The sequence below is a fragment of the Sinocyclocheilus anshuiensis genome, unplaced genomic scaffold (assembly GCF_001515605.1).
Source record: "Sinocyclocheilus anshuiensis isolate Anshui unplaced genomic scaffold, SAMN03320099.WGS_v1.1 scaffold1123, whole genome shotgun sequence".
Taxonomy (NCBI): domain Eukaryota; kingdom Metazoa; phylum Chordata; class Actinopteri; order Cypriniformes; family Cyprinidae; genus Sinocyclocheilus; species Sinocyclocheilus anshuiensis.
In genome coordinates, this window is record NW_015544248.1 from 270,755 (window position 1) to 282,766 (window position 12,012).

At 35.3% G+C, this 12,012-nt stretch overlaps 1 protein-coding gene across 2 annotated transcripts in view; it reads right to left on the minus strand.

Annotated features, from left to right (window-relative positions):
• The window catches only part of septin10 (septin 10), a 20,910-nt gene that overhangs the window by 6,211 nt on the left and 2,687 nt on the right, over positions 1–12,012 (minus strand). For both annotated transcript variants that reach the window (XM_016498663.1, XM_016498664.1), the window contains exons 2-6: positions 11,779–11,893; positions 9,145–9,340; positions 8,566–8,752; positions 5,308–5,469; positions 2,354–2,450 (exon numbers count right to left, since the gene is read on the minus strand). In XM_016498663.1, the coding sequence (XP_016354149.1) occupies positions 2,354–2,450; positions 5,308–5,469; positions 8,566–8,752; positions 9,145–9,340; positions 11,779–11,893 (757 nt within the window). The remainder of the gene's footprint in view (positions 1–2,353; positions 2,451–5,307; positions 5,470–8,565; positions 8,753–9,144; positions 9,341–11,778; positions 11,894–12,012) is intronic.

Below are 12,012 nucleotides of genomic sequence, written 5' to 3' on the forward strand. Positions count from 1 at the left end.
CTCATCAAGGCTGCATTTATTTGATCAAAAATACAGAAAAAAACAGTAATCTTGCAAAATGTTATTACAATATAAAATAATGGTTTCTATTTTAATATCCTTTAAAATATAATTTATTTCTGTGAATGCAAAGCTGAATTTCCATCAGAATGTTGTGCTGCCAAATATTTTTTTTTTGGAAACTGTGATACTTTTTTTCAGAATTCTTTGATGAATTAAAAGTTAAAAAGAACAGCATTTATTCAAAATATAAATCTTTTCTAACAATATCAATCTTTGCTATCACTTCTTATCAATTTAACACATCGTTGCTGAATAAAAGTTTTAATTTCTTTCAAAAAAAGAAAGAATAAAAATGTAAAACTTCTGAACGGTAGCGTATATTGTTAGACAAGATTTCTGTTTTAAATAAATGCTCTTCTTTTAGAATAAGAAACAACTTAAAAAAAAGTATAAAAACATCTGATCTGTGGAAAATAGATCTGTGCATTAGTCTGTTAAAGCTGCCACTGTAATAATAATAATAATAATAATAATAAATATAATAATAATAATGCTGAGGAAAAAAGAAAAAACACTTGTTAGACCCTCTACTTTCAAACATGAAAATCTGTTTTATTCTAGCATCAAGCATTGTTTTTAATCAACACTTGAATGTAGGTAGGTTTCATAAAAAAAGCAACATTGAGAAAATCGCATTTTTATCAAATCCTAATAAATCTGGATCATATTCAGTAATATTATCAAAGCAACGCTGCAGTAGATGGCGTACTCCCAAAGCTTGCACGCTTTCTGGATCCACACGTCACTCGCTAACATTAGGCAGTTTTCATTTATACGCGGTTAGTGTTGACGATCGCATTATTTTTCATATGCATACATACGAGATCGCTGGTTTCTGCGTCTTCCTCGCCTGTGTTTTTGATCGAGTGATTCTAGACTCATTCAGGAGATACGTGATAGCGCCCCCTAGCGTACAACAGCGAAAACACGGAAAGTTCTGTGTTAGGCGGGGAAAGAGTTAAACGTAGCCTGCTTATATAATTTAATAAAAATACACAAAATAAATTTGATACAATCGTGATTAGAGTTGGGTATCGAACTCGGTACTTTTAAGGGTACCGACCGAATTGCGTCGGTACTACAGAGTACCGATTCACGTTAAATCAATCGGTGCCATATTTCGGTAGCTGAGAACGTATCTGGGCGCATATGCTACAGAAAGACTCGTTCAGACAACACACAGGGCGAGCCGAAATGTTCTGAAGTGTGGTTACATTTCTAGGGCCATATGGTTTCTGCGAAAACGCGGACGGGATCGCGGAGTCCAATCATAAAAACGTAATTTACTCTACAGCGCTGAATGCCACGGAATTCGTAAATTTTGGATGAATAAATCAAAAGTAGGTCTGCCACTTAATTCGAATCGCGATATGAACTAGTGTCTGCGAATATTAAAACGCAAAAAGACGGTTTAAATATGAATCCTGCGTGTTCCGCTTGCCTCTGTATGTATGAATGGCGGAAACGCGGTTTTGTTTACTACACAAATACTGAAGCGCGCGTTACGCTCGCGGTGATTTCCGGCCTCTGCGTCTCACTGTATGACGGCATGAACACAAAAACGCTGCTGTGAGAGTCACTTCGCGAGAATTTTACCGTTTCATTTGAGGAAACTAGCATCATCATACTGTATACACACAGAAACTTCATGGCAACCTGTCAAAATAAAAGTACGGTTTCACATGTAACAGAAATATATTACTCTTGTATTACATTTGTACAGTATAATGTACATCTTTAAATATTCAATTTTCTATCCAATTTAAATAAAACAAGTAAATTATAAAAATAAATATTACAACCAGATTAATCAGTTAATTGTAGAAATTTTTTTTACAATTATTAGCCTATAAAATTTTTTTTTAAAGGAATATTCACACAATTTTTCTTCCATGTATTAATTTCAACAGTAAACCTCAGTTTGTTTGCCGAAAAAAAAAAAAGTGTTTAATTTTCATTTGATTTAAAATAAATGTTTAATGCCTTCATTTGATTTTCAGAAAAATTAAAACAAGAATTTCTGGGGAAATTGAGACTTTTGGACTTATTTTTTCACTGAAATAAATGTTTTTGTAATTACAGAGAGAGTAAAGTACCGAAAGAAGGTACCGATACCGGTACCGTACCGGTTAAAATGTGAACGGTACCCAACCCTAATCGTGATGCATGGAATTGAATCGAATCATTGACATGATAATCGTAATCTAACTGAATGGTGAAACCAGTGCCGAGTCACACCCCTGGTGTATAACTCCTGATAAGAGTGAATGTGCGTCTGATAAAGGCTCACCCTGCACAACGCCCCAGGGATACTGCCTCGCCTTCACCATCTTGTTGCCGATGCTCACCTCCTCTGTACTGCCCACCACAGCGAACGGAAGATGGCCCTGGAAGAGCATGATCGTGCACGTTATTAGGTTAGCTTGAGAAAGCCAACCTACTGATCTGCTACTTAAGCTTTTTATTATTCTTCTTCTTAGACTACATTTCTGAACGCTACTCCTCCTAGAGCATTATTATTATTATTATTTATTATTATTAACAACATGCTAATCATGCTAGAGTAGCATGCTAATCATGCTAGCAACATGCTAGTTTCTTGCTAATCATGCTAGAGACATGCTAGTAACATGCTAGTGACTTGCTAATCATGCTAGAAACATGCTAGTAACATGCTAGAAACAGGCTAGTGACTTGCTAAACATGCTAGTCACTTGCTAATCATGCTAGTAACATTGCTAGAAACATGCTAGTGACTTGCTAAACATGCTAGTCACTTGCTAATCATGCTAGTAACATGCTAGAAACAGGCTAGTGACTTGCTAAACATGCGAACAACATGCTAGTAACATGTGTTAATCATGCTAGAAACATGCTAGCAACATGCTAGTGACTTGCTAATCATGCTAGAAAAATGCTAGTAACATGCTAGAAACAGGCTAGTCACTTGCTAATCATGCTAGTAACATTGCTAGAAACAGGCTAGTGACTTGCTAAACATGCGAACAACATGCTAGCAACATGTGTTAATCATGCTAGAAACATGCTAGTGACTTGCTAATCATGCTAGTAACATGCTAGAAACAGGCTAGTGACTTGCTAAACATGCTAGTCACTTGCTAATCATGCTAGTAACATGCTAGAAACAGGCTAGTGACTTGCTAAACATGCTAGTCACTTGCTAATCATGCTAGTAACATGCTAGAAACAGGCTAGTGACTTGCTAAACATGCTAGTCACTTGCTAATCATGCTAGTAACATGCTAGAAACAGGCTAGTGACTTGCTAAACATGCGAACAACATGCTAGTAACATGTGTTAATCATGCTAGAAACATGCTAGCAACATGCTAGTGGCTTGCTAATCATGCTAGTAACATGCTAGAAACAGGCTAGTGACTTTCTTAACATGCTAGTCACTTGCTAATCATGCTAGTAACATTGCTAGAAACATGCTAGTGACTTGCTAAACATGCTAGTCACTTGCTAATCATGCTAGTAACATTGCTAGAAACATGCTAGTGACTTGCTAAACATGCTAGTCACTTGCTAATCATTCTAGTAACATGCTAGAAACAGGCTAGTGACTTGCTAAACATGCTAGTCACTTGCTAATCATGCTAGTAACATTGCTAGAAACATGCTAGCGACATGCTAGTAACTTGCTAATCATGCTAGAAACATGCATAGTAACATGCTAATCATGCTAGTAACTTGCTAATCATGCTAGGAACATGCTAGTTACTTGCTAATCATGCAATAAACATGCTAGTAACATGCCAGCAATATGCTAGTGACAGGCCAATAATGCTAAAAACATGCTAATCATGCTAGAAACATGTTATCAACATCTATCTAACCTATCTAAATGTTCAAACTTCAGGCTTTTAAAACTGCTTTAAACTTTCAGGCTAGGCTTTCTCAAGCCAACCTAAGGTTTGTCTTGACGAACTCTTGTATCTAGTTCTATATTAACACTGCTTCCAAAATGTGCAAATGACACACTAATGACTCCTTTTGAGTCCCACATAATCATCTGCGATTCAGCGAATGAGCCAATATAACAACAACAGTCAAAATCAATCTTCAGCCTTGATTCAAACTATTATTAAAATGGCATTAATGATGTTGCGGAGTGTAAAGCTAATTTTTATTTGTGATGATGCAACAAATCCTGCCGATTGTGCAGCATAATTTCATGTAAAGCCTGCACTCGTTATTCCCAGCCTATAATTCCTGAATCCAAGATGATGAAAGACTCTCACGTTTGGGAATAAATTAGAAGAAATTAGGTACAACACACACGTAAAGCCCATAGAATGGCTGCTGTAATCAAAAACAAGAGAATCAGTTGAATATTAATAACTGATTATATATTGTAGTCAGTGCATGCTTTATTTCCTGTGAGCTTTGCATAGAAAAATAAAACCCATATTCTGTGATAAGTTAAATGCCATAATCAGGGTTATTAGAGTTGTACAAAACCAAAAATTAAAACACATTTTTGACACCTGAAATAAAATTAGCATTATTAACTTAAATTAAACGAATAAATAAATTTCAACTAGTTGCCAAGCTAACATTTCTCATTTTCATTCATGCACTAAAATAAAGTAAATCTGAAACTAAAATTAATTAATTTTGATACCTGAAATAAGATAGTTTTTTTTTTAAAGGCAACATTTCCCATTTTCACTTAACTTGATGTAATAAATGTAATAGTTAACATTGCTACTTAAAATAAAACACACGTCAACTAAAATAAAATAAAGAACGTTTTTCTTTTTATTGTAGCTAGTTGCCAAAGCAGCATTTCTTGTTTTAATTTAGTTTAACTAGATGTACTAAAATAACTAAAACTGAAATAAAAATTATATACAAAAAAAAACAAACACTAAAGTTGACAAAAACGCAACAAAATTACGACAACTTTAACTAAAATGAATGAGATTTTGAATAAAAATGGAAAATATAATTATAAACATTTATAAAAAAACAATATATATAATTAAAAAAAATAAAATTATAAATTATTATAATTTTTTTTTTATATATACAATTTTTTTAATTAATAAAATCTATAATAGGATTCTAAAAAAATTAATCAAATGTATTGTTTTCTTCCTCCCAATAAGACACGCACTATATTTTGATGGTTTAACAGAGCACTCAGGGTCATTAAAAGCGAATACTGCACACATAGCCCCTTCTTCCAGTCGCTTCTGTGCTTTCTCTCAGGACTCACGTTCATGGCGGTGTTGATCTTGGCCACGGTCTCGTCGTCGATGGGAAACTGGTAGATCTGCACGCCGTTGCTCACCAGCTCGCTCATGATCTTGATCTTGAACTTGTGCAGCTCGCTCTTGGAGATGGTGTCGGCTTTAGCGATGACGGGGATGATGTTGACCTGCCACGGACCGATATAGAGAAACCACAGGCTTGTGTTCAGCCAACATATTAAACATATAAACATGGAGAGACCCGAGACAGCCGTCTCTATCCAGCGCTGATTACTACAATCATCAGTATTAGTATTAGTATTAATACAGGCTTTCTGCAGGTTTGATGACGCTACATTTACGATATGTATTACATGTACACTAGCAGGGCTCTACAGTGCGCATTTGCGACTGAAAACTACTGCGTGCGACTATGAAAAAATATTTAGGAGCACCAGTGCGACTGACCAGATCTTCATCAGCCGCTGCGCATCTCCATTCAAACACAGCGGTGTCTCGTTTATGAATGAACTGCGTTTTTAAACGAATCTAGTGAGTCAGTGATTCATGATCACCCATTCATAAAGACAGTCACTTGATTCATTCCTGAATGAATCAGCCGTTCGAACTAATCAATTGAATGAATGATTCCGTGATAAAATCAGTGACTTGTCGCCACCTGCTGGCAGTTTTATTCTATGGTTTTAATTAGAATTTTTAAAAAGCTTATAAAATATAATTTTTTAAACATCTGACATAAAAGATGACATACTTTTAATAAAGTTAGAAAAATGACATTACAAAGGTAAAAACAAAATTCTACTGTAAATCACTTTAAGGAGTCAAATATCACCTCGTAACGGGAAGGCTAATTTTTTTTATCAAATTTTGGATTATTAATTAGAAGGTGCTCCTAAATTTTTTAAGTTAGGAGCATAAGTGCTTCTAAACAGAAAAATAAGCGTAGAGCCCTGACTAGCACTCAAAAGGTTTTGAACAGTAAGATTTGTAATGTTTTTAAAGAAGTCTCTTGCATTTATTTGATACAAAGTACAGCAAAAACAGTAAAAGTTGTACTAAAAAGTAAAAGCTGTTTTTAAAATGCGATTTATTCCTGTGATTTCAAAGCATCAGTACTCCAGTCGCGTTGATCCTTCAGAAATCATTCTAATATTCGGTTTTGCTGCTCAAAAAACATTATTATTATTATTATTATGCTGAAAACAGCCGAGTAGAATTTGTTCAGGTTTCTTTCGATGAATAGAACGTTCAGAAAACAGCATTTATATGAAATCTTTTGTAACATTATACATCTCTCTCATCACTTTTTGAGTGAGTGAGTGATACTTAACTGTTTTAAGTATTGATAACAATAATCAGAAATGTGTCTTGAGCAGCAAATCAGCATATTACAATGATTTCTGAAGATCATGTGACACTGAAGACTGCAGTAATGATGCTGAAAATACAGCTTTGATCTCAGAAATAAATTACAGTTTAACAGATATTCACATAGAAATCAGCTGTTTTAAATAGTAAAAATATTTCACAATTTTACTGTATTTTGGATCAAATAAATTTCTTTAAAGAGACTTTAAAAAAAACATGAAAAATCTTACCGTTCAAAAACATTTGCCTGCTAGTGTATAATCAACTTTTTAGATTAAAAACTCAACTTCCAACAGATTTCTATTGCTTTTAAATTAATTTTCCCAAAACAATAGCTTGAGGTTTGAACGTCTCTGCTCCCGAACACTAGAATATGGAAATAACGTTTATTGCCTCTTCTGATCACACTGCATGCTAATGCTGTTCTTCCTCAGTATTTGTGTCTTGTCTTCCAGTGCAGACGTCTAACGATTATTAAATCGAGATACTTGAGATGCAAAATGAATCGATCAAAATGAAGTGAGTTTATGATTAAAACAAGAACACATATCTGCAAATAGGTACAGAAAAATCAACTTAATTGAAAGAGAAACTAGTTTTTATTCGCCATCGACAGATATTTGTTCTTGTTTTGATCATAAACACACTTATTTTTGTTCGATTTCCCACAAAACAAGATTTAATATGCTTCTCCATGATTTAATATGCATATTTGCTTCTCCAGTAAGGATGTTTAGATATTTATATTAGAAAACAAAAGAATACTGAGGAATATATTCATTTTTTGAAGTGTAATGTCATGACTTTATAATCAACTTAATTCAAAGAGAAACTAGTTTTTATTCGCCATCGACAGATATTTGTTCTTGTTTTGATCATAAACACACTTATTTTTGTTCGATTTCCCACGAAACAAGATTTAATATGCTTCTCCATGATTTAATATGCATATTTGCTTCTCCAGTAAGGATGTTTAGATATTTATATTAGAAAACAAAAGAATACTGAGGAATATATTCATTTTTTGAAGTGTAATGTCATGACTTTATGAATTAATTTTTTTTTGACCTAATTTAAGACCTTAATTTTCTATAATTGAGACTATTTAGGACCTTTGCAATATTAATATTATATTGAATAACCCGCTTAAAAATACACATCTCTTTCATCTTTATTTGACCCTCTAACTCTAGGCACTCTCTATTCTAATTCTATTTTTATCTATTTGTTTTATTTTTTTATTAAAAACAAACACTTTACCCTTTAAGGCATGCACTGTATTTGTTTTCTTCTTCAAAAAAGGCCTCTAACACTAGCTTTTTCTATTCTATCCATGTTTCCTTTTTATTTATTATATAATTGTTGTAGCACTTGTATATTATTGTTCTTTTGTTGATTTTGATTGCTTCCGTTGTCCTCATTCGTAAGTCGCTTCGGATAAAAACATCTGCTTAATGACTAAATGTGACCCTGGTGGTCATAAGGGTCAATTTTGTGAAATTTAGATGTATGCATCATCTGAAAGCTGAATAAATAAGCTTTCCATTGATGTATGGTTTGTTAGGATAGGACAATATTTGGCTGAGATACAACTATTTGAAAATCTGGAATCTCAGGGTGCAAAAAAATCTAAATATTGAGAAAATCATCTTTAAAGTTGTCCAAATGAAGTTCTTAGCAATGCATATTACTAATCAAACATTAAGTTTTGATATATTTACGGTAGGAAATTTACAAAATATATTCATGGAACATGATCTTAATATCCTAATGATTTTTGGCATAAAAGAAAAATGTATAATTTTGACCCATACAATGTATTGTTGGCTATTGCTACAAATATACCCCAGCGACTTAAGACTGCTTTTGTGCTCCAGCGTCACATATATACTGACCTTGCTGTCCAGTTTCTTCATAGTGACCAGGTCTAGGGATTTGAGCGAGTGTCCGGACGGAGCGATGAAGTACAGACACGCGTGGATCCTGGAGTCGTGGTAGTTATGAAGCGAGCGCTTGATCTTCAGCTCCTCCTGTAAGTACGACTCGAACTGTGTGTCGATGTAATCCACTATGTGCTGGTAACTATAACACAGAGACAGAACGCCAATATAAGATCAGGATGAGTGTGTTTCTTCATCAGATTTGGAGAAATGCAGCACTGCATCAGTGTCTCAGCAATGGATGCTCTGCAGTGAATGGGTGCCGTCAGAATGAGAGCTGATAAAAACATCACAATAATCCACAAGTAATCCACAGCACTCCAGTCCATCAGTTAACATCTGGAGAAGACAAAAGCTGAAACAAATCCAGCATAAAGACGTTTTTAACTCATTCTGACGGCACCCATTCACTGCAGAGACACTGATGCAATACTACATTCCTCCAAATCTGACGAAGAAACAAACTCAACTCTACTCCAAACCTTTAACAGTGAACAACATTAGATGTTAAATCAGTAAATGATCAGAACGGACCTCTGTTGTTTGTTCATCTGATCGCCGAAGCCGACAGTATTAACCACGGTGAGCTTCAGACGAACGTTGCTCTCCTGAAGATCGTACGTCTGCGCTCGCAACTTCACCTTCGGCTCAAAATGGGACGACTCGAAATTCTCAAAATTGGTGTTGAAAAGAGTGTCCATCAGCGTGGATTTACCGATCCCAGTTTCTCCTGGAGGAATAAGTGCAATATACTTACTCTATGTACACATACGCAAGACACTGTACTTATTAACCCTATAATAAACCATAATTTCTAAAGCTCTAAATGATCAAACTTTGCCGTTTCACTCAATCTCCTCACGTCTTCTGTCTCTGATTGAGAGTTTAGAGTGTTTTATCCAGTCAAAGCTCTTTTAGTGTAATTGTAGAAACTCTTCTCGTGTCAGTAAAGTAAAGTAAAGGTCAGAATACCTGCAGTAATATCTCCAGATGAACACTTACTGGACTGAAGCAGCTCAGCTTTACTTGATTCTCCATCAATCATGTTTTAGAGTCTCAAATCTGATCCTCAGGATCTTTTGAGGAGCGTTTGTTTCCAGAAGCTTTACTTTCACTGTTCCTCAGCGGAGGAATGATCTTCACAAGCCTCCAGAACATCTCACATCTTCTGAGGAGCCTTTATTTCTTCAGCTCTCAATCACTGCATTATATGTTTGGAGCATTTCAATCTTATCTTACTGAGACATGTTACTGGAGATATAGAGCGACGACTGATATTTAGATCAGTTTATGTCAGTATCTGCTGCACTGTTATCTCACTGATATCAGAAGGAAACACGATGCATTAAGAGCATGAAAACTTTTTGAAATTTGAAGATCCAGGTAAATTGTACTTAATTTGTCTTCCGGGAAACATGCAAGTATCTTCTGTTGCTTCCGAAGGGCAGTACTAAGTGGGGAAAAAAATTATATTTCAACAAAATAAGAAAAATTTGGACATCTCCATTCTGTTCAAAAGTTTTCACGCCCCGGCTCTTAATGCATCGTGTTTCCTTCAGGAGCATCAGTGAATATCTGAACCTTTTTTAATTGTTATGTTTGAGTCCCTCAGTTGTCCTCAGTGTGAAAAGATGCATCTCAAAATCATACAGTCACTGCAGGAAAGGGTTCAAATATGCAAAAGATGCTGGAAAACTGAAGAATCTGCAGGAGCTGGGGGATTTTTCTGAAGAACAGCAGGAAGTTTAACTGTTCAGAACAAACAAGGGACTCATGAACAACCATCACAAAACAAAAAACAGTCGTGGATCATCCAGCTAACCACACACAGTATTAAGAACCAAGGGTTCCCAAACTTTTTACACATACGCAAGACACTGTACTTATTAACCCTATAATAAACCATAATTTCTAAAGCTCTAAATGATCAAACTTTGCCGTTTCACTCAATCTCCTCACGTCTTCTGTCTCTGATTGAGAGTTTAGAGTGTTTTATCCAGTCAAAGCTCTTTTAGTGTAATTGTAGAAACTCTTCTCGTGTCAGTAAAGTAAAGTAAAGGTCAGAATACCTGCAGTAATATCTCCAGATGAACACTTACTGGACTGAAGCAGCTCAGCTTTACTTGATTCTCCATCAATCATGTTTTATAGTCTCAAATCTGATCCTCAGGATCTTTTGAGGAGCGTTTGTTTCCAGAAGCTTTACTTTCACTGTTCCTCAGCGGAGGAATGATCTTCACAAGCCTCCAGAACATCTCACATCTTCTGAGGAGCCTTTATTTCTTCAGCTCTCAATCACTGCATTATATGTTTGGAGCATTTCAATCTTATCTTACTGAGACATGTTACTGGAGATATAGAGCGACGACTGATATTTAGATCAGTTTATGTCAGTATCTGCTGCACTGTTATCTCACTGATATCAGAAGGAAACACGATGCATTAAGAGCATGAAAACTTTTTGAAATTTGAAGATCAAGGTAAATTGTACTTAATTTGTCTTCCGGGAAACATGCAGGTATCTTCTGTTGCTTCCGAAGGGCAGTACTAAGTGGGGAAAAAAATTATATTTCAACAAAATAAGAAAAATTTGGACATCTCCATTCTGTTCAAAAGTTTTCACGCCCCGGCTCTTAATGCATCGTGTTTCCTTCAGGAGCATCAGTGAGTATCTGAACCTTTTTTAATTGTTATGTTTGAGTCCCTCAGTGTGAAAAGATGCATCTCAAAATCATACAGTCACTGCAGGCAAGGGTTCAAATATGCAAAAGATGCTGGAAAACTGAAGAATCTGCAGGAGCTGGGGGATTTTTCTGAAGAACAGCAGGAAGTTTAACTGTTCAGAACAAACAAGGGACTCATGAACAACTATCACTAAACACAAAAAACAGTCGTGGATCAGACACACAGTATTAAGAACCAAGGGTTCCCAAACTTTTGAATGGGGTTATTTGAATAATTTCAGCTTTTTTGTATTATTTTTTTAAATGTAAACATCTTTTATGTAAAATATCTTACTCAGGACATGCATAACATGAATGCAAAATAACATGCGTTTTGTATGATCTCTCTTATTTTGTTAAAATTATTCACATTTTCACAGATTCTGCAACTGCCGCTGTAAATATCAGCATCTGCAGCATTGCTGCGTTTGAGTCTCTAACTTACCGATGCACAAGATGTTGAAGCAGAATCCCTGACTAGTGGACTTGTTGACGAGTTGATCCGGCAGACTGTCGAACCCAACATGTCCCGATAGAGCCAGAGGACGGGCGTTCTTGTCCTGGAAGAAACCAGTGAGCGAGAAAACATGACGCCGACTGCTGCTTTTCAAATCTTCCTCTCAAACATGTGTCTAATAGGGCTGTCAAAAAAAAAATTTGAATTTCCGTCGAATATAAA